This window comes from Nilaparvata lugens, chromosome 3, assembly GCF_014356525.2.
Source record: "Nilaparvata lugens isolate BPH chromosome 3, ASM1435652v1, whole genome shotgun sequence".
Taxonomy (NCBI): Eukaryota; Metazoa; Arthropoda; class Insecta; order Hemiptera; family Delphacidae; genus Nilaparvata; species Nilaparvata lugens.
Genome location: NC_052506.1, coordinates 1409666 through 1434518, shown reverse-complemented (window position 1 = coordinate 1434518; position 24853 = coordinate 1409666). Strand labels below are relative to the sequence as shown.

Below are 24853 nucleotides of genomic sequence, written 5' to 3'. Positions count from 1 at the left end.
GGAGACAACAGGTTTCCCCAAACATGTCTCCTTTACAAGAAAATGCAAAATCTTAAAATATAATATATATACGTATAACTTATAAAAAATCATAAAAAGAAATAAGGTACAAAATGATTATATGGAAAAATACAATAATTTAAAAAAAAATAAATAATATGAAAAGATGAGATGAATACAAAGCATCAAATACTACTCATAAAAGGTCCAAAAATGGAAAATATAAAATTCTAATAACACTAATGTGTTAATGTTGTGTAATGTTGAGGTCCTCGTTATAATGGCAGTATTTGATTAACATTGGTGTTGCCATCCTTGTCTATCATTGTACAAAGCAGGCAGTGCTCAAGAGTAGTATATATAGTGATGTAAAATTCCCGGGAATTTAAGATCGAGGAAATATTCCCAGGGAATTTGAGGGAAATATTCCCAAAAATCATAAATTCCCGGGAATTTATGGGAACTTAAGGAAATTTATGATTTCTTTCATAAAAAATGACCGTAAAAGACGTTTTTTTGTTACACCTGGTCTCAATCACCTGTTATACAACAGTTTTTTTCTTTTTAATATAAGGATGAATAACTTATAAATGGTAGTAAGTTCAAAAAAAAAAATCTAGTGTGGCGCACTCACACAACTTTCCTTGCCGTTATGAAAATTGATCACCTGACGCTAGTGTTCCCGCGCATCTCAAGTCTACTATTCAAAGATTTGAGCCAGCTGGTGACAGGGCAATAACGCTGGAGACACATATGAGGTCTGCTATCTCTTCATAGTGAATGATTTAATAGAATCAACAATAATTTGCAATTGAATAATCACATTTTCTCGAATTTAAAGCTTATTTTCAATTTTAGGTGAAAATGTTACTGAACATTAATTGTAGAGATTTTCATGCTCAATCTTTTCCACTTGAAATTTTTTGTTTAAATTGTATCTGAAGTCTGATAGTTTGGAATCTAAAATCAAACTTTGCATAGATGGGGCGGAGCTCCTGAAATTTTTACAGATATAGGACTTGTGGCAGTTGATGGAGCTTATCGATGACTATTTTAGGTATGAATTTGATCAAAATCGTTGGAGCCGTTTCCGAGAAAATCACAAAAAACCTGTTTTTGACAACATTTTCGCCATTTTAGCCGCCATCTTTATAATTGAATTTGATCGAAATTGTTCGTGTCGGATCCTTATATTGTAATGACCTTGAGTTCCAAATTTCAAGTCATTCCGTTAATTGGGAGATGAGATATCGTGTACACAGACGCACATACACACACACACACACACACACACACACACACACACCACACACACACACACACACACACACACACACACACATACAGACCAATACCCAAAAACCACTTTTTTGGAGTCAGGGGACCTTGAAACGTATAGAAATTTACAAATTGTGGTACCTTAATTTTTTTCGGAAAGCAATACTTTCCTTACCTATGGTAATAGGGCAAGGAAAGTAAAAATTGCCGTAAAAGACGTTTTTTGTTACACCTGGTCTCAATCACCTGTTATACAACAGTTTTTTTTAATATAAGGATGAATAACTTATAAATGGTAGTAAGTTCAAAAAAACAGTAATTTGATGCTCATAGACTGAAAGGTGAAATGAGCACTCAATAAATCATTCAATTGCACCACTATTATTATGCTACTTTCATCTCTTACAAGTTGAATAAGATTTTTTTACTTACTAATAATAAATGCCTGTAAATCAGGTAAACAAAGTGAACGAAGTATTGAGTGTAATTTTACTTTCATTGCATTATTTTATTCAATTTCTCCGCACAAAAATAATTGACCCCCTAAATGAAGATCAGAGTACAATATTAATCCAAAAATTATAAATTATAAAATACACTTTGTTGAAGTTCTGACACTGTGTTACTAGTAAATATTTGAACTTCAGAAATTCAACAAAGTTATTATATAGTGTTTCGTCATGGAAAGCAACTTCTATTATGAAGTACAGCAAAATAGGTTTAACTAGAACAAGGAGCATACTCCAGTTTAATTCAATATTAAAAATAACATAATTCCACAGCTCACAACCTTTCAAGAGTTATTGAGGCTCACTTAACTTGTAATGAGATACTAGTCCAGGCAATGAATGCTCAAAAAGATATAGAGGGAAAAGTTTGGAACCCAATTGTTGACCTCGCAGTCCTTTTAAGGATAGTGAGGGGGTAAGCATATAAAAAGTCCTCACTCTTACCACACTCAAAACTGAAACTGCTATAAAAATTGATGGAAAGCATAAAATGATGAAATAATACATTACATTGAAGAGAATTGAATGCTCTACAACTCTCTGTCTTTTAAATACTCCTATAGTCCAGTCAATGAAAGATTAAAGAGGGAAAATTTTGGAACACAATTTTTGACCCCATAGCTCTTCTTTTGAGGATAGTAAGGGAGTAATCATATTAAAAGTCCTCACTCCTACCCCATGTGTAAAAAAATTACATTTCTTCGATGCATTCTTGTTGAGTAATGAGCCCTGAAAGTGCAAAAAATTGGAAGAATAACTGTCTTTTCAAAGATTTTACACTTTTAAAAGTGAATATCTCAAAAACTAAAGAAGATATCACAAAACTCTACTGTACAAAACTTGTAGGAAATTTATCTAGCTTCATTTTTACTCAGCCATGTCGCTGAAATGCATTGTTTCCCAGTTACATGCGTGTCAGCCAGAATTGAAAAAATGCAACTTTCAAACTACCCTCATCCCTTAAGGAGTAGGAATGAGGACTTCTAATATGTTCACCTTCTAACTAGTTTAAACAAAGCTGCGAAGTCAAATATTGTGTTTTCCAAACATTCCGTCCCAATTTTCCTGACAATTGATCTATTGTTGTTAAACTGAAGATTTCACACTCAACACTATAACGGCTGCAACAATCGTTGGGAGATGCGTGAAGTAATGAGACCATAGATGAAATTGAAGAGAATATAATGCTCTATGAGCCCATGATTAGCACGGATTTTTTCATTGAATCGTTAAAAAATTATAAGGCCAAAAAGATGAAAAAATCGGAGCCGGAAGGGGTTTTCTTCAAAATGTGATACCTTAGAGAGCTCATAAATAGAAAACTATGAGAGATATGGAAAACTGTTCAAAATGAAACTTGAAGAATAATTTTTGAGCTTTAATATTATGATTGTTTTCAACAAAAATTTCCTAAAGGCGCATATTGTTCGAGATATATGCAAAAAACATAATATGGCACTATCAAACCACCCCCACCACCTTACACCTTAGCACAGGGGGTAGGAGTGAGGACTTTTGATATGTATACCCTCTTACTACCCTTGAAAGAGCTACGGGGTCAAAAATTGTGTTCCAAAATTTCCCCTCTATAATCTTACATTGACTGGACTATACTAGTAAAAAGACAGTGAGTGAGTAAGCAAAAACAGGCTCAAAGAATGATGATTTATTGATTATATCAATGTAGAATGTGGCTGAGCTTGATCAATATCGAATAGAATGATGATTTATTGATTATATTGATGTAAAATATGAGTGGGATTGATCAATTTCAATTATTTTTAGAACAATTTTATAAATTCCCTTAAGTTCCCATAAATTCCCTTAAATTCCCAAAATTTCTTTGCCTCGGAAATATTCCCGGAAATATTGCCAAATCATAAGTTCCTTCCCACTGGGAATATTCCCGATCCACATCACTAAGTATAACTTATAGAAGGTTGCCGTGATCACATAAGACGCGTGGAGAACGCAGCCGGCTATGATGTGACGTCACATCATCGGCCCGGTTCAACATGCATTCAAACGTAAAAATCTGGTGTGGTACACTCACACAACTTTCCTTGCTCATTGATCTATAATCCTCATTCTTAAACGAGGATGATAACATAACATAGGGGAATAACATTATGCCGATTGGCGGCTAAATAATTTCATTAAAACTAAGATTATACTATTGTTATTGTTTTCAGAGTACATTTTCCTTTGTTTGAATTATGAAATTTGAGGATTTTTTAAAAGTTGTCAAAACAGCTGTTCTACAAATAAAATATCGACATGTGCTCTTTTGAATAAACTGATCTACCTCACGCACGAGAAGTAGGTTACAAAGTAAATTTCTCAAGGATGGGGTGGACCCCCTGTTGGTTTCTCAGGGAGGAGACTCATGCCAGTTAATAGAGCTGATATATAACTATTCATTGTAAAATTTGGAAAAAATCAGTCAAGTCATTTTTGAGAAAATCGTGATAGAAATTTAACAAAATTCGTTCTTCTCAGGAATATTACGGAGCTCCTGCAATTTTCCCAGAAATGAGACTCATGTCAGTTGATAAGGCTTATGAATAGCTATCTAGGGTAAAAATTTGAAGAAAATCGTTAGAGCCGTTTTCGAAAAAACCGTGAAAAACATGGCTTTTTAGCCATTATTCGCCATTCTTTCCGCCATTTTGAATTGAATTTTATTGAATCTCTTATTGTCGGATCCTCATGGTATAAGGACCTTAAGTTTAAAATTTCAAGTCAATCGGTTAATTAGGAATGGAGTTATCGTGTTCACAGACATACACACATACACACACACAGACCAACACCCAAAAATCATGTTTTTGGACTCTGAGGACCTTGAAAAGTATAGAAAACTTGAAATTAAGGTACCTTAATCTTTTTTGGAAAGCAATACTTTCTTTACCTATGGTAGGTAATAGGGCAAGGAAAGTAAAAATGCCCAACTTTGATCCATCATAGCAAATTAACCATCAATACTGCATAGAAGTGAATGACATCAAAATGTTCAGCATTTTATCATCTTTGAAACAATATCAAAACCACTTTTCAATAAAAATCATATAAATGTTACTGGTGAGTCTAAAACAAATCGTTTGAGCACACGATTCGATTTGATAATACCATTTCAAATACATTTTTGTACTTTCTCTTAGTTTTTTCTGCATCGTTTTAGTTCTTTCTCTTATGCAGATTCTATTCTCATTTGGAAATTTCATCCTCATGAAGGTCTGTGGAAAGAACTAACAGCTTCTTTAGGAATTTCAGGATATTAATGTTATTTTATCAACAACTTCTTGTGCAATTTTTTCTCTTTGATTTTATTTATTTATTTTATTTATTCATTCTAGTACAAAACACTATAATCATATTATATTGAGCGATCAATTTAGAAAATTCTTCATATTGTGACAAAATCAGGAAATTGAAGAAGTTTTGGGCAATAGCCTGTTTTTTCTTTTCCGACTATTGTATTGTTCGCTCTATCTAATAAATAAATAAATAAATATTTGGTTATTTATGTCCAACGGATCTCAAAAACGGCTCCAACGATTTTTACGAAATTTGGAACATAGTAGGTTTATGATATGAAAATTCAATTACACTAGGTCTCATCCTTGGGGAAACTCTAAAGGACATGAAAAGGATGATAATTATCCATCCTTGGAAAAACATGATAATTTCGTCGTCTGTTGATAAAGAAAGATGGGAATGCCTGTGTGGGAGAGATACAGAATTATGTCCAGCTGTTAAACTATTTCCCATCAATCAGCTTACCTCACGAGAAATATTATCTAGAAATTTTAATCGACTGATCAAATTAATCTGATTTGTTGACATGACATGATAATCATTCTAAACTAGAGTATATTATAAAACTTTCAAAGTTAATTATTATTTGACAATTTTAAGTGATTAGTGAGTGTTATTTTGTTATTCAATTTGGTTTGTAAACAATTTAAATTAGAACTTTTCTGTTTTCAAATGTTTGGACTGAAAATTGGACCTGAATTCAAGTGTACCTACTTTTTGTACTATTTAAGCTGCGTTTACACCAAAGTTATTAACAAAATGTTAATAACTTAATCCTCATAGATTCTATTAGATTAAACATAACTCATCATACACATGATGAACTTATGCGTTTGTCAAGTTCCCTTCAATCTAATAGAATCTATAAGGATTAAGTTATTAACATTTTGCTAATAACTTTGGTGTAAACGCAGCTTTATAGTGTCAAAATTCGGGGGAAGACACAGTTTTGGGCAGTGCCTGTTAGTCCTTTCCCAATCATTTTGAAGAATTGTGTTCTGTTTATCAATAAATAAATGACGAGCGAAGCTCAGTTCCCCAATATTTATAATATAAATATGACATTGGAGGAAAAACTAGGCTGAGCCTGAACTATTTCTCTCCGAAAATTGTGATAGAATGTTTATGTTATCCAAAGGTATAAGTTTATGAAATCATACACTGCTTCGTCACTTGATTTTCTGCCCAGGAGTAATGATTGAATTTTAAAGGATGGATTAATACTTTAAATGTATCATAATTATGTGAAAAACCCATTAATTTAAATTTTTTCTACCTAAATTTTACAGAATTTACGAGCCAGAAAAGCACAACTCACTATTCAGCTGACAATTTTTTATTATATTCTATCAAATCAAATGATCTTTATTCACAAAAAAGTGATACATCAGCAGAAACAATATATAAATAGTGAATATTCCCCACAAAGACAACAAGTCTGGGTGTGGGGAAAATATTCACTATCCTTCTCATATCCTTCTCTCTTTAATATATTAATGTATCTTCTTTCTCTCTCAGGTGTTCTGAAAGTAGACGACGAAGTTCGCGACGGTTCACCGCAACACCCACCCAGTCAGGACGCCATTCCAGATCTGAGCGGGGCGCGCTTCTACTTTGGGGGTCTGGCCCCTGGCTATCATCTTCCACCCCCGCCTACTACCACCTCACTGCCCCCTGGGGGCGGCGCCCTGTCCTTCCTCGGATGCATGTCCGATGTGCAAGTCATGCAGGAAGGGTACAACTTGCTCAAGGGCAAGTTTTGGGGTGTGCAGGCTGCATGCTCCAGTAAGGTGAGTGCTAAATCGAAAATCTATCAATTGACTAGATTGTGTCATAGAGGAAAGATAGCATCAGAAGATATCTGGTCGCCGTCCAGGTGTCACCCCGACTACCTGACACCTGGTCATTTTGGCCATAGGCGACAACCTGAACCCTCGTAAAAATATACCATTGCCGTCAAGTTGTCACCCCGACTACTTGTCACCGAAGGTGCCAACTTGTCATGACCGTAAACGACAACCTGACACCTCGCACACACACGTCAGAGTGTCACCCCGACTACTTGTCTCTTGTACCTGCAGGGTGTCGACACCGTTCACGACAGCCTGACACCTTACATGCTGGTGTCAAGGAGTCACCCTGACAACTTGTCACCTCCAGAGCACCAGTTGGCACAACTTACACCCCTGCGGCGTGTGGAGGGGGGTCAAGCAATTTTTATAACTCTTTACGATGTAGAATTGAATTCTAAGCACTTTTGGTCCAGTAACATTTTCCCGTCGAACGCACGGTTCGAGAGATATTCGCTAATTTTAGGACATTAGTTTTTGCTAATTTTAGGACATATTTTTTCGAGTTGGTTGAAAACAGAAAAAATCGAATAATTTGATGGCTGAACCAGATGTAGAACACAATTCTAAACACATTTTGTTCACCTTACAGTTGTGTTGTGAGTGATGTTGTGGGACTTTTCCACAATGAAAACACTAATTTGAAATTGTCAACCACTTTTTAAAGTTGTAAACAAACCGCTGAAGATGTGGCTGGTAAAGCCACGATACCTAGTTCTGTATATATTATAATAGTTTATAATAATAAAAAGTGGTTGACAATTTTAAATTAGTGTTTAAATTTTGTTCAGATATAATTTTCCCGTCAGACGCACCGTTATTTTTCAACATCCAGTCTGTTTCTATGACACTTATTCTTGATTGTACCATGGTTGAAAAGGCTCACTCACAAAGACATGATGGTGAAAATACAAAATTAAGAACTCAATGCCTTTTCATATAAAACTTGACAGTTTGGCTTCATTTTCCAACTTTCAAATGGAGAGCCAGCCGGAATGGTTATTTCTTGTGGTGTCGAATCGAGGTGATAGGTTGTCGTGACCGTAGACGACTACCTGAGTCAAACTTTTTTGATGTCCTATAATCTTAATTGTCCAGTCAATCTTCACAATGACGTTTTGTTGCGCTAGATATCCATTTGAGATATACTTACACCAACAGGTGTTTTCGAGAAATCTTTTATTAAAAGTATTTTCTGTTCTCAATGTCATCCACCTCGGAAGCCCTTGATGATGAAGAATTGAAATTGGTCTCAAATTGTAGACCGGGATTTTTTCTTTCACGTGCATTAAATTGAATGAAGAATAAATCGTATTGAAATTAGTTAGGTTAGTTTAAAGAAGCCGAAGATTACAGGGAATTTATCCTCTTTCCAGAGTTTAAGTAATTCTTCAATCAAACGGAGTGAATAAAGGCAAATTTGAGACTACAGAGCTTATATAATATAAAATTACCTACAATTCTATACCAATTACTTGTTTTTTCTTGCATTAATATCTAGTTAGTGGATGATAATTTACAGAAAAATAATGAATGAAATATCGAAATTTATTTCTCTTCAATTACGTATAATTATAATTTTATTAAATAATTCTTTAAAAAAATGCGTAGTACAGAACGGTACTCTTATCTTGTACTCAGCTGTTGATAAGGAAGCCTTATCGCTCGGGTGCTAACTGTTCGTTTGGCAAACCTTTGATTTTATAAGGGTAATTATAATTTTTCTAGTTAATTCTCTCCTTTCATGAGATTTACTCAAAAGATTCATCACAACATGTAACTTTTCGATGGTGAGTCAATTCTCTATGAAATTTATTGGAGCTTGAAGAAGAGAAACTTCCCCACTGACTGGCCTTATTCGTTTTATAATAATAATAATACTGAGGGTGAAGCCTACTTAAGCTCTTAGGCTTGTGCGTGGGTAATGAGTGAGAGGGATGATGATGATGATGAGAGATGATTAAATCGATACTTTCAATATCCATTAGTTTTAATATGTGTTCTAGAAACCGGGGTACCTGAAGTTCATTACCATTAATTACAACAACCATATTGGCATGAGGGCTGAAGTAATTCGAATTTAACAATGATTACTACCAGTAATAATAAATTGTGTATTTTGAAAATTTATTTGCTCTAAAAATTCAATGTTTGTTGAATCGTTTTGTGATCATGTTAATGTCTTTCCTATTAGACAGCTATTACCAAATTACTTGATGATAATTTTTTAACAATTATCTAATTTTGTTTCAGCCATTAACTGTGGCAGGATTCCACGGTGACGGCTTTTTACAGTTGGCGTCACACCATCTCAAGCGAAAGGCGTCGTTCGGCTTTATCTTTGCGACGGCCCAGCAGGACGCCCTTCTGATGCTTTCCACCTTTGAAGGCCTGGTAAGACATCGGCTATAGCCTAGATTCACTTCAAACTGACAGTAATAATCGAATGGGTAGCGTTGGCGTAATTCATGAGGAATGCTGACGGTTTAAAGATGCTTTGGTGGAATTTGTCAAATTGAACGAGCGTTAGCGAGTTCTCACTTTTGATTTATTCAAAGCCAAAGTCATTGTCTGTCTGTTTGTATGTTCTACTATAACAGTAAGAATTGATCAATCGACTTCAAATTTTTAACACGTATTCTTCGAACCTTTTTACAGGTCAAGTTCGTTGGACAACAAAATTGACTCACTCCTTCGTCCTTTTTCAGGATATAAAAAAAACATTGAAAGTGCATAAGAAAAAAATTGTTGTGATTTAGTTAGTTGAAGAACTGATTGCATGCAATTACTAAAGTTGTGTGTGTATGAGTGTATGTGCGTCTGTGTACACGATATGTCGTCTCCCAATCAACAGAATGACTTGAACTTTGGAACTCAAGGTCCTTACAGTATAAGTATCCGACACGAACAATTTCGATCTAATGCAATTCAAGATGGCGGATAAAATGGCGAAAGTGTTGTCAAATACAGGGGTTTTCGCGATTTTCTCGTAAACGGTTCCAACGATTTTGATCAAATTCATACCTAAAAAAGTCATTGATAAGCTCTATCAACTGCCACAAGTACCATATCAGTAAAAATTCCAGGAGCTCCGCCCTATCTATGCAAAGTTTGATTTTAGATTCCCAATTATCAGGCTTCAGATGCAATTTGAACAAAAAATTCCAAGTGGAAAATATTGAGCATGAAAATCTCTACAATTCAGTGGAAAAGATTGAGCATGAAAATATCTACAATTAATGTTCAGTAACATTTTCACCTAAAATTCAAAATAAGCTCGAAATTCGAGAAAATGTTATTATTTCATTGCAAACTGTTGGCAACTGTTGATTCTATTAAATCATTCACTATGAAGAGATAGCAGACTTCGCGTGTCTCCAGCGTTATTGTCCTGTCACCAGCTCTGTGACGTCAGGTGATAAATTTTCATAACGGCAAGGAAAGTTGTGTGAGTGCGCCACACCAGATTTTTTTCTCTTGGAACTCAGTTTCGAAATCATGTATCACATGACCACCTTCTCATTTCAAAAAATGAATTTGGATTCATATGAGGGTCAAATATGTTTGAGCGACAGAGTAATTTTCAATTTTTCCAACCCAGGGGTCACTAGTAAATAGGATGAGAAACTTTGATGTTATTCATAAGAATTGCTGACAATTCGGAGTGTATCATACTGCACTGCTAATACTTCGAGTTTAGTTGCGGTATTTGAGAAGTCTGAGCTGAATTTCATAATATTATCTAATGAGATTTTAATGCCTATGAATTAAAACGAATGAATGAATTGCTTAGGAAATTGGTGAATATTTTCTCAATCATCGATCGAATTTGTCAATTCAAGTTTGCTGAGGTTAATAATTTATTAATAATTTTTGGTTACTCAGCTCACCACTAAAAACTATTCAGCAGTGAATGGAGTTCTTTAATCAAGAATAACATTGTAAGCTTCAATATTCGAATTAATTTTCATAATAACCATTGAGGTTTGTAACTTTTTTTTCAAATTATTTTGCTGTTTAATGAACATCTTTCATTAGTGAATGAAGATTAATTAAATTAGGCTACTTATCACAATAGATCATCATTTTTCAATTTGATATTGAAATATTTATTGCAATAACTTCCCATGTCGAGAGTTTATTTTAATAAGTATAATAATAATATTTTGAAATAATAATTATAATATTTTTTCTTAGAATTCAGTTCTCTACTAAAATTTATTCAGCAAGAAGTGGTTGAATTTTTCAATCAGGAATAATTTGACTGCATAGGCCTATTCAAATGTCAAATTACTTATCACTGTGCTAAATAATTATTATTATTTCACTGCATTATTCAACATGCTTATCTCGATAACCAATCAAGTCTAGAGTTTGGTATTAAACTGATATATTTATTTTTGTTCAAACTTGGGTCATTACTAAAACTACTACACAGTGAATTCATTCATGATTATTAACTTCAATATTCAAATTACTTATCACAGTTATCAATAATTATTCTACTCATATTTTTTGGGAATTACTTATCAATAATCGATATTTTTTGCAATCATTTAATCAATCATACTAATCAACTAAATGTGTGGCTGATTCTCGTTTACAGGATTCTCCTATTGATGAGCGGGAAGAGTTCACTAACACAATAGAACAGGAGGTAATATCTCTAACCAACATCATTAAACATTTTAGTTGGTTTTCAGCATGCATGCTTTAATTATGCTTCTTCATTTTCATATTGATGTTTGATTGAGTCTCGACTTGTAACGGCATATATTTATTTATTTATTTATTAGAACAGTCACAAACACGATATTTGGAAAGAGAAACAGGCAATTGCCCAAAACTTCTTCAATTCCTTGATTTTGGCAATATAATATAATACATTAACTCGAGTTTTAACGAAACATATTATATTCACTCGAGTTTTAACGACATATATTAACTCGAGTTTTAACTAAATATACAGGGTGTTTCAGAGAAACGGGAAATTTTGAAAGTTGAATAATTTCAATCGCTTCTCGAATCTTTGCTTTCAATTCTGCAACAACGGAAGAATTGAAAGCCAAGATTCGAGAAGCGATTTCAAATTGCAGTTTTAATGCTACGTCAAACCATGGACAATTTGATGAAGAGACAACAGGATTGTTTGCGTAGAAAAGGTAAAAATTGTTTGCGTGGAAAAATACACCTGCAAGATGTCATCTTCAAAAAATAAATGTTACGGTATTATTTATTCTAAAATGGCATTATTTTCACTATTGAATGACACCTGCAAGAAGTCATCTTCAAAAAATAAATGTTACGGTATTATTTAATCTAAAAAGGCATTATTTTCACTATTGAATGACACCTGTAAGATGTCATCTTCAAAAAATAAATGTTACGGTACTATTTATTCTAAAATGGCATTATTTTTACTATTGAATGACACCTGCAAGATGTCATCTTCAAAAAATAAATGTTACGGTATTATTTATTCTAAAATGGCATTATTTTCACTATTGAATGACACCTGCAAGATGTCATCTTCAAAAAATAAATGTTACGGTATTATTTAATCTAAAAAGGCATTATTTTCACTATTGAATGACACCTGCAAGATGTCATCTTCAAAAAATAATGTTACGGTATTATTTAATCTAAAAAGGCATTATTTTCACTATTGAATGACACCTGCAAGATGTCATCTTCAAAAAATAAATGTTACGGTATTATTTAATCTAAAAAGGCATTAATTTCACTATTGAATGACACCTGCAAGATGTCATCTTCAAAAAATAAATGTTACGGTATTATTTAATCTAAAATGCATTATTTTCACTATTGAATGACACCTGCAAGATGTCATCTTCAAAAAATAAATGTTACGGTATTATTTAATCTAAAAAGGCATTATTTTCACTATTGAATGACACCTGTAAGATGTCATCTTCAAAAAATAAATGTTACGGTACTATTTATTCTAAAATGGCATTATTTTTACTATTGAATGACACCTGCAAGATGTCATCTTCAAAAAATAAATGTTACGGTATTATTTATTCTAAAATGGCATTATTTTTACTATTGAATGACACCTGCAAGATGTCATCTTCAAAAAATAAATGTTACGGTATTATTTAATCTAAAATGGCATTATTTTTACTATTGAATGACACCTGCAAGATGTCATCTTCAAAAAATAAATGTTACGGTATTATTTATTCTAAAATGGCATTATTTTCACTATTGAATGACACCTGCAAGATGTCATCAAAAAATAAATGTTACGGTATTATTTAATCTAAAAAGGCATTATTTTCACTATTGAATGACACCTGTAAGATGTCATCTTCAAAAAATAAATGTTACGGTATTATTTAATCTAAAAAGGCATTATTTTCACTATTGAATGACACCTGTAAGATGTCATCTTCAAAAAATAAATGTTACGGTATTATTTATTCTAAAATGGCATTATTTTTACTATTGAATGACACCTGCAAGATGTCATCTTCAAAAAATAAATGTTACGGTATTATTTATTCTAAAATGGCATTATTTTTACTATTGAATGATATGAAAATCTTTATTTAAAGATTTGTTTTACTTGAAATTATTTAACTTTCAAAATTTCACGTTTCTCTGAAACAGTCTGTATTGTACAGGGTTGTGCAGAGGAAACGCATGTTTTTCGAACAGCCAGTACTCGTCAACGGGTTCCCCGTTTCCCGGAAAGTGTAGACCGAGTCAGAACGGCAGTTGTTACTAGTCCTAGACGATCGACTCGACGACACTGACTCGGTCTACATTTTTAGGAGTACGAACTGAACGGGAAAGACCAGGTGGTTTCTTTTTCATTACAGAACTAGTACTCCTAAACGGTGCAACCCATCGGAGTGCAGTATTTCGATCGGGCATTGCACTTCGACCCTCAAATCCAAAATATTGACGGAAAAGCGTTGCACTATGACTACAGATTCATTGTTTCTAAAGAAATTGCTTAACAGCGAACATACGATGTTGTACGTTCCAACGCTCATAGCAACTGAAATGGCATAGTATGGGTCGTCTGTCAACATTCGTTCCAGGGCAATACCCTCTCCCGTTGACGAGTACTGGCTGTTCGAAAAAAATGCGTTTCCTCTGCACAACTCTGTATTTTCTCGAGTTATAACGACACAACAGGTCGTTTTCACGATATCCAAAGCATTACACTTAACAAGGCTTCTCACAATACTAAGTAGGTAGGCCTACTTCAGGAAGAATTATCTGTAGGATGGTAAAAGAAAGCTACAAAACTGCTTTTGGATGTCCCCAATATTGTTGTTACTGGCACACAACCATAGCGAAAAGATAGCATAAGAAGTTATCCCATGGTATAGGGCGTTTATGTTCCAAATTTCACTGTTAACTAGAGCTGATAGTCCTTGTAGTTATTTTTCGTGAAGGTATGTGACGCTGGTAGTCTCTCATACTGTGCCTTTCTTACACTCTCACCCGGCCAAATCAGTAATAATAGACATAAGTCGACAGTATTCGGCTTGAGTTAACAAAAAACGGCTTGAAATTTGGAACATCAACGACCTACACCATGGGATATTTTCTTATGCTATCTTTTCTCTATGATACAGTATCGACACAAAATGATACAGTATCAACACAAAATAATACATTATCAACACAATGTGATACAGTATTCTCAACTTGATACACAACACATGGTATGAGGCTACTATGATATCCTATTATATTAAGCGAGCAATTTCTGTATATCTGTTTATATTTTCATATCTGGTTATTTATGTTCAACGGATCTCGAAGACGGCTCTAACGATTCTCACAAAATTTGGAACATAGTGGGTTTATAATATAAAAATTCGATTGCACTAGGTCTCATCCCTAGGAAAACTCGCTGAACGACATTAAAAGGATAATTCATCCTTGGAAAAACAGCTGAGACTTTCGTCGTCTGTGGATAATGGAAGTGAGTGAGCGAGTGCGTCTGTGGAAAATCAAAATATCTCATCCCCGAAATTCATAAGCTGACGTATAGCCAGCTGTAAAATATAAACACGCCCTAAAAGATTGAGAAACCTTCAAAGGTTTGAAAGATCAAATTATTCATTATTAATGAGAATAATAATCATATTCAAAATAAAAACATATTTTCGCGATGTTTTCAAATTCATGATACTTTTCAAGTTAATAATTATTTTACAGTTTCAAGTGATTAGTGAGTGCTTTTTTTTATTCAATTTGGTCTGCAATCAATGTAGAACAAATTAGAACTTTTCTGTTTTCAAATGTTTGGACTGAAAATTTGACCTGAATTCAAGTTTATGGAACATAACCTACTATTTGGACTATTTATAAGTCAAAATTCGGGGAAGACACAGATTTGGGCTGTGCCTGTTAGTCCTTCCCCAATCATTTTGAAGAATTGTGTTCTGTTTATCAATAAATAAATAACGAGCGAAGCTCGGTGCCCTGATATTCTATTCCCTATGACACAACTGAATTGTGTAGTCCAAACAGTTTCAGAGAAATTAGTGTAGATGTACTGAGCTGACAATAGCATGCGGTTACACTCTGTGGGCCACACTCTTGCCGAGTCCCTTGCCAAATGTAACAACATTACAACGGTTACACTGTGGGTCCACACTCTTGCCGAGTCCCTTGCCAAATGGTGGCTCGTGTCCGTCTTGCCATCCACCCTGCAATATGACCAGAATATGAGCGCCCCTTCAGGATCAGTGGTAGGGGGCCATTAGCGTTTTCTTGTCTCGTTCGAGTTTTTCTCGACAAAAAAAAGAGGGAAGGTGAGTCGAGCCGAGTGAAGACGAGCATTGGCATAGTAGTCATCCACACTTTTCGCTCGTCGTCATTCGTACGCACTCGACGAGAGTGAAGCGCCGGCATCAAACCATGAAAAATTCATGATCCATCAATTATTGAGATATCGTCAGCTTCAACAGAATGTGACCAGCTTTAATATAGTGAGGTCCTCTTTATGGCCGTATTTGATTGACAATGGTGTTGCTATCCTTGTCTATCATTCGACAAAGCAGATAGTTCTATCCTTTTCTGCCTCCGCTGCATTGACAGATGTTTCTTTACAGTGTATAAATATAATTTATTGACAAAATATTTAAACTCAATTAGAAAAATTTATTTTCAAAAAATCATTTAAAAACTATATTTTCTTGACAGATAAAATAAAATACTACTATTCATTCTACAAAACACAAATCTGGCTGGAATTTTATTAATAAAATATTCTCAATAAAATGAAAACTGGTGCTTATAGGAACTTAGTCTAGTGAAATCAAAAGAGTTGGAAACATTCGGGCTTATAGGGTGATTGCCAATAAAGATTTCAATATCGGGGGACCGAGCTTTGCTCTGGAGTGTAATAGCATAGAAAATTTGTAACGAAAGATTGAATTTATAGTTTATATTTATTTATTAATTTTCTCAGTCGTTCAATTATTTTTACAGTTATATGAGGAGGCACAACAGGCTTATGCCAAAAACTATCCTTTTTCAAATTTATACTACAGTCCAAATCAAAATCTAGGTTAATCTTCTATCACTCATCAAAATAACAATCCATTCACACTTGAAAAAACAAACACATCATCAATTACAAATAGATATACTATGAATTCCATTTAGAATGATATACTATGTTTGCTGAAATATTTGTTAATATACTATGTACTATTCTACACTAACAGTATCCAGTTACTATTTTGGACTTTCTGAAGTAAACATGTTTTCTAAAAAAAGAGAAATAAACGAAAATAAGTTTTTCTTGCTGAATTTTTCTTCTCGTGAGATCAGCTGAATGATCCCACACATGCACTCGTTCACTCACTTCCATTCCGGTATCGACAGACGACAAAATTTCCAGCTGTTTTTCCAAGGACGTATTTATCCTTTTAATGTCCTTTAGCGAGTTATCCCAGGGTTGAGACCTAGTGCAATCAAATTTTCATATCATAAACCTACTTTGTTCCAAATTGCATAAGAATCGTTGGAGCCGTTTTCGTGATCCGGTCACATACAGATATACATATAAACATAAAAACATCTAAACATATAAACAGAAATTGCTCGTTTAATAGTATAGGATTTACTTTTTTACAATATTTGAAGTCTCGGACTATTTTTTTCAGACTACTGTATTGTTATTATAGTATTCATTTCAAATGAATTTTGTTGATTTGGTATTGCAGCAAGACCGCCTGAACTACTACACGGCGTCACTGCGCCGCGGTCAGATCGAGGTGCGACTGAACGCGGGTCGCGGCGAGGTGCGACTGGCCTCTACCGGGTCGGAGTACGGCGACAGTCGCTTCCATTCGGTAGCCGTTGCCAAAATGGGTCGTCGACTCGAGTTGCGAGTGGATGACGTAGTTCAGGTAAAGAAAGGATCCAAAAGACTTTGATGATTCATAAAAATCATTCAAAGAAAATATATATTTATTAAAACCATTTTGAATAAACCGAGATTATACCCCTTTCATCTAATTTTCCAGGTATTTGATGTATTCACAGTTAGACAACTCTACGTTAAAACTTGAATACTTATTAAAAAATAAAAGCAAATTTCCTAAATTAAATAAACATGTCTACAACTTCAGACCAAATGTAATAGAAAAATTCCAAATTTATCCTACAAAGTTAACTTTCATTAGAATACAATTTATTTACTCAAGCAGCAAATTAATAAATGAAATACCTTTTGATTCAAATGATAAAATATCAAAGAAGAGCATAACTGAGTGGATTAAAGCAAAGGTGAATATTTCTTCACTTTGAACCTTGCACTGTGATTTGTTTTCTTCTGTTTCAGTTTTCAGTTTGGTATTTCTCTGAATTCTGACATTTTATAAATTATCAATATAGGGTGAATTATTCTACTTTGGACCACATTTTTAAAGTATATTGATTTAAATTGGACCACATTTTTAAAGTATATTGATTTAAAGTATATTTTGTGTCTCTACTTTTGTTATAAATCTTTTCGTTTCAATTTCTAGTTATTTTAAGGATTTTCATTTTAAGCAACTCTCACCAGTGGGCAAAGATTCTTCTTTTCGCTAGTGATGCCTAGAAATTTTATAATTCGTTTTTTCTGCTCTCATGTATATGCATGTATGTGTAATATTGTATTATGAACATTTTATTTTTATTTTTGCTCGTGTATGTATGTGTATGAGTAAATTATTGTTTGTTTTCTTTTTGGCAATAAATGAATTTGATTTTATTTTGATATAGAGTAGTATTTAGTGTTTCTCCACTGCTATTAAAAGTGGACCTCACCCTACTAAAAATCATTCAGGATAAGTTAATCAATCAAGAATAACATTGTAAGCTTCAATACATATTCAAATTACTGAATATATGAAATTACTCACAGGCACAAGTCCATCCGGATAGTAGGGTTCTAAAGTGAGGTCCACGTTATAATGGCAGTATTTGATTAACATTGGTGTCGCTATCCTTGTCTATCATTGGTCAAAGAAAATAGCGCTATCCTTTCTACCGTAGCAAGATCGTTATTAAACAATGTAGAAATATAATTGATTAACAAAATATTTAATTTCAATTATGAAAATGAAAACATATCATTCAAAAACATTTTTTCTTGGCGAATAAAATATTCTTGATTATTGTAAACAAGAATGAACAGTTGATATTACATCAGATATACCGGTATCAGCCATCATCTACAGAAGGCAGTGAATCGGCAATGTTGCTCTCCTGTCTTTCTCCAATGTCATTATTTAGGCTTTCACTGTGCAAATGGCCTTAAATCAAGTTTCTTTTCTATTTAATTAAACTTTAAACTTTCAAGTAGGCCTATTGAAAAAAATTAAAGGTATATATTGCTATTTGTATTGTTATGACCAATAAAATATTTGATCTGTTGTTAATATTTTAAAATTTAATATTTTATCTGTTGTTGTAAGTTGGATGCGAAATAAAGAATCTTATCTTATCTTATCTTATGATTATTTTATTTGTAAAAATATTTCTTGTATTTGGCAATAAATTCATGTCTATTCATTCATTCATTAAATTATTTATATATTTCTATTTCAGGCCACGGCCACCCTTCCCGAGGGCGCCACCGTCGTTAAGGCCCCTCCGCCCCACCAGGGCGGCCTGTACTTTGGGGGCTTGCCCCCTGGCTACAACACGACCGGGCGGACTATTAGCAATGTGCCCCTAGTCGGCACTATCAAGGATGCTATATTTAACGATCAGTGAGTTCTGCTATCTATTGCAATTTATGATAGTTTTCTGCTTTGGGGGCTTGCCCCTACAGTTATTCGTTTTGTTGTAATTTATTATTGTTTTCTATTCAGTGTCTTGCTCCTACAGTTTTGTGAAGTCTGCTTCTTGTTACATTCAGAGACTGACTTTATCCTGTAGTATGCGTAGTGTAGCATTTCTCAATTCAATTTATCAAGATCATTTCCATACCAGTGGCGAGGCGTCCGGTCATCGTTTGATGCAGCGATGTGTAGAGGAATTGGACTAAATATATAAATATATATATATATATATATATATATATATATATATATATATTTAGATTACGTCTTAGATATCTTATTAAGATAATCTCAACACTTAAATGTACATTTGTAGGCTTCAAACCCCGAAATTATCTGCTACTTAATGATAGCAAAACAAAGTTCCTCCATTTTACTTGTAGAAATTCAGAGGTAAAACAACTTAATTCCGTAAATAATAAGGAAGAAATAAAATTGTTAGGTCTTGAAAACACACTTAGTTGGTCCGTTCACATCCAAAAAATATGTAAAAAATTAAGCTCAGGAATTTTTGCGCTGAGACGACTAGCAAATATTTCGAACTTAGAAACGTTAAAAGCAGTGTACTTTGCAATGATCCACTCCCACATTTCATATGGAGTTGAAATTTATGGAGGAACAAGCATCTCAAACTTAGATAAAATACTCCTATTACAAAAAGAAGCAATAAGAATAATTCTAAATCTTGATAGAGAGCAATCATGCAAGCCATTCTTCAGTATAAACGAGTTTACTGTAAAAAAAATGAATTTTATACAGTCACTAATTTCTCTTTAGCTTTAAGTTAGTTTTTAGTTTTTGACTTTTTCATGTACATTTCATGTATGTTTTGGAAAGAAATAAATGATTGATTGATTGATCTTCTAAAACTCCAAAACTTGAAAAAACGATAAGAATATGATAAGTATGACGCTCAATATGAATATGAAGCGCAGAAGGCTAGCGGATCACTCCAGTCCCCCTCCAGTCCTTGGCAAGAGCCCCCAGCCTACAGGTTCCAGACCATTCAAATAATACTCGCAACCGGCTGTGATGTATTTAGGCTTCGCGCGTTCTCGGCCACTGTCGGGTGTTTTCGGTAGCTGCGTTCTCCCTCCTTCACACCTTCACATGTCCCACCATCTCTACAGCTCTAACGGAAATTTGCGCATTTGAAATATATTATTGTTTTAAAAGTGAGGCTAATCTTATTCGTGTGAGTTAGTAATCGTGTTTTTACAGTGTTTCATGTGCATGAATTAGTGAATGTGAAGTGTGAACCATGGAGGAAGTGGAAGATGAAAAAAGTATTATTATTATGAAAGAAATTCCAGTTGTAGTGCGAGTTGTTAAGTAATTGAAAGTTGTTGGTAGTGAGGATTCACTGAAAATTATACAAGAGGTGAAATTGGAGAGAATTCTTCTCAGTTCTCTGCCTTTTGTATGTGAGTTCAGAGGAAAATGTTCAGGTACTCCAAAAGCTTCAAAAATCAACAATTTTCTTTTCCTACAGTTACCTTGAAAAGTGGCCATTCCTGCACTGATTACAGAACGCAAAGAATCACTTTTCCGCTCTAGTGCGGGAAAAATTTTTCTGCTCTCCAGATTTGGGTTATATGGAGGATTAGTGCACGGAAACAAAAATTAAGTTGGTAACAATGACTGTGGTTAGATTTAGATAAGAATCATTTCAATGGCTACCCTACATTTATGATAAAATGCCAATCTAGAAATCCAAAACAAGAATAATGTTTATCTAAATCATAATTAAATAATAACTTATCATTTAATAATAAATAATGTTTATTTTCTATTGACAGTAATAATTATTTCAACTCCAAGCAATGAGATATGTAGGAAACACACATTATGAAATTCGAATTTTCAGGTTAAATAATTACCGTTCAAAATCCATGTCAATAAAATTAATAAAATAACATTAGAATATACTACAATAAAATATTTTCTGTTGTCTATGTTATTTTATAAATATTTTTTAGTTTACTTATAGTATTTTTCGGTAATTTTAGTTAACCATGTCTAAATATCTGAATACTGTTTTTAGCTGGATGAAACGAAGTTAGGTACGATTCTTCCCGCTAGGTCGCGCGCTTGTCGGTTCAGCCATTTTGCAGCCATCCCAACCAGCTGTTGGCGTGTATTTTGAATGCGAATTTTTTGTTTTATCTGTATTTTTTCTGATTCTTGAATAAATAAAAATGAGAACTTTGGCTGAGAATTTTCAACTTCAATTGGATTATTAATTTTTAAATGGATTAAGGTTGTTATTAATAACAGCATCACACACACAAACATTTGATGGATTTCAACCATCATTTTATCCATAATTACCCACTTTTCATATTCAATGGTAACTGTAGGAAAAATTTAATGTGAAATATGTGCGCAAAGTTCCTCTGCTGCGCTCAAGAAGCCATTCCGCTAAACGTTTCTTTCGGTGCAGCAAACTGTCACTTTGCGCACCAGTTGCACAAATAACTATTTTGCTAGCATTTCTAACATTCCCTAGATGATGGAACTTGGACCCACTTGGGAGGGGGGGGGATTGGCCTGCGATGACCGGTGGAGTATTCCACGCCCCCCCCTCCACTGTTCCATACTCATTCCCAATCCTCATCACTCTCTATCATGTGAGATATTTATTATTAAACGGAAATTTAAATTAAATGTTGTAAATCACCCCGTAGTGCTACTGCAAATATTGACAACAGGGTAAACAGCTAGATGAAAAATCGATTAGATAATTTTCTCTATGTCATAGAGTCTATAGTGTAATCTATTAATTATTTTGTTAAATTACTTTTTGTATCATTTATTCTGTTTATCATTCTCCACAGATTATTACACTTCGACCAGCCGGTCACGTTCTATCATGCGCAAATCGGCCGCACAGGTCCGAACAGTCGCGGAGGCGGTAGCGGAGACGGAGGCGGTGCCGCCTCTGACGGTGCCCTAGGTGGTAATGCGGAAATGGCAGCCGCCGCCCCCATGCCAGGCGGCACCCTAGGCTGTCGCAAGGTAAATAATAATAGCTTTTACATTGAACCAGAAACAAAATCTATATATATAAAAGCGAAATGGCACTGACTGACTGACTGACTGACTCACTCACTCACTCACTCACTCGCAGAACTAAAAATCTACCGTACCAAAAACGTTCAAATTTGGTATGTTCAGTTGGCCCTTTAGAGGCGCACTAAGAACGGATTTGAAAAAAAATTCCAAAGATACGCCCAAAATCTGCGTTTTCACAGCTTTATCGAGAACAAATAAACAGAAAATGTTCAAATTTAGTACAGAAGCTCAGCTAGGGTGTTATAATGTTGTGTTAGAAGGAATTTGCAATAACGTCAAAGATACGCCCGAAATTAGCGTTTTTCCAGCGTTTTCTCAGCTTTATCGAGAACAAATGAACAGAAATTGTTCAAATTTGGTACAGAAGCTAAGCTAGGGTGTAATAATGTTGTGTTAGAAGGAATTTTTAATAACGCCAAAGATACGCCCAAAATTAGCGTTTTTCCAACGTTTTTCACAGCTTTTCTGCGTTTTCTCAGTACTTTGACTTTCTGATGGAATGAAGCATGCTCAAATGAAAAATGCAGGCGAGCGAAGCGAGCCCTCTGATCTCATTCTTGGACGATCCAGTCGGGGGTCCAGAGGGCAGAGCCCCCTGTCTAGACGGATATGGCGAGCGAAGTCAGTCTGACGGCTAGTGATGTATAAATATAACTGTTTACTAAAGCAAAATGATATCGTTAAGTAGGATTATGGAATCAATCATCATTAATTAGAATAAGGGTGTGATCATATTGAATGCGTATGTGTGTTAGTGCACAATGAAGTGCCATATCATGTTTCTTTTGTTTACTTTTTATTGTATTGTTATGCTATTAGATATGTCATTAAGGCTTGTACTGGAAATTGTCTTTAAGCCTTCCTATGTTTGTATCAAATCCTATTATATTAAGCGAGCAATTTCTGTAGATCTGTTTATACTTTTATATCTGGTTATCTGGCTATTTATGTTCAACGGATCTCGAAAACGGCTCTAACGATTTTCACGAAATCTGGAACATAGTAGGTTTATGATATAAAAATAAAAATTGCACTAGGTCTCATCCCTGGGAACACTCGCTGAAGGACATGAGAAGGATAACAATTATTCATCCTTGGAAAAACAGATGATAATTTCGTCGTCTGTCGAAACAGAAGATGCGTGTGTGGGAGAGAAACAGAATTATTTCCAGCTATGTACAATCAATCAGCGAGAAATATCATCTAGAAATTTTAATCGACTTGATCAAAATATCTGATTTGTTGACATGGAATGATAATCATTCTAAACTAGAGTATATCATAATTTTCAAAGTTATTCATTATTTGACAATTTTAAGTGATTAGTGAGTGTTATTCAATTTGGTTTGTAGATAATCTAAATTAGAACTTTTTTGTTTTTAAATGTTTGGACTGAAAATTGAACCTGAATTCAAGTGTATGGAACATAACTTTCTTTCTGGATTATTTATAGTGTATAAATCAAAATTCGGGGAAGAAACAGTTTTGGGATGTGCCTGTTAGTCCTTCCCCAATCATTTTAAAGAATTGTGTTCTGTCCATCAATATTTTGTAAACAAATAACGAGCGAAGCTCGGTGCCCCGATATTAGACATTTATTAAAGTGCAAGTCAAATCATACATGAGCCATAAATAAAATGTGGAAAGTGTCATTGAATCATGTTGTGACTTGCATGTAGCTGCTCACACTGAACGCAACCAGCAAGTACACGCTTTCAGTGTGAGTGTTCCCATTGCTCTTTCCATATTTTGTTTCTCATCTGCGCGCTTGGTCATGGTTAGGTTAGGTTAGGTTAGGTAACCCAACCTAACCTAACCTAACCTAACCTAACCTAACCAAGCATGCACTTGCACATATACGCATCCTATGTGATCACACACTTATCTATAGCCTATGCTCTAACATAATTATGTAACATGTAAAATACTATTACATGTTAGGTATAAGTTAATTCTCCTTCTGACGATATTCAATTGTATAGTTTGAAACTTTACTGTGTTGAATAAGTAAATTTTTTTATTATTGACCGAACGAAGTGAGGTCTAAGATTCAAGTCGACGGTTTGGCATTTATCTTAATGTTTAAATGTTTATATATTTATATGTTGCGCATTTACGGCGAAACGCGGTAATAGATTTTCATGAAATTTGACAGGTATGTTTCTTTTTAAATTGCGCGTCGACGTTTATACAAGTTTTTTGGAAATTTTGCATTTCAAGGAAAATATAAAAGGAAAAAGGAGCCTCCTTCATACTCCAATATTAGAGTAAAAATCAGACTATAGAATTATTCATCATAAATCAGCTGACAAGTGATTACACAGATGTGTAGAGAAGCCAGTCTATTACTGTATTTGTATAAGGTCTATAGTTTCAATCAAAGACATCAAAGAGGTATGCATCTTTAAGCTGGGTTTACACCAAAGTTATTAAAAAATGGTTATAATTTAATCCTTATAGATTCTATTAGATTGAACGGAAGTTGACAAAC

At 34.1% G+C, this 24853-nt stretch overlaps 1 protein-coding gene across 1 annotated transcript in view; it reads left to right on the top strand.

The window, feature by feature from the left end:
* Positions 1-24853, top strand: part of LOC111060895 (laminin subunit alpha-2-like) — a gene marked incomplete in the record, with an annotated part of 262801 nt that overhangs the window by 206875 nt on the left and 31073 nt on the right. Inside the window, 6 exon segments of the mRNA XM_039425289.1 lie at positions 6624-6895; positions 9209-9349; positions 11562-11612; positions 17179-17364; positions 19052-19215; positions 22125-22305. Coding sequence (XP_039281223.1) covers positions 6624-6895; positions 9209-9349; positions 11562-11612; positions 17179-17364; positions 19052-19215; positions 22125-22305 — 995 coding nt within the window.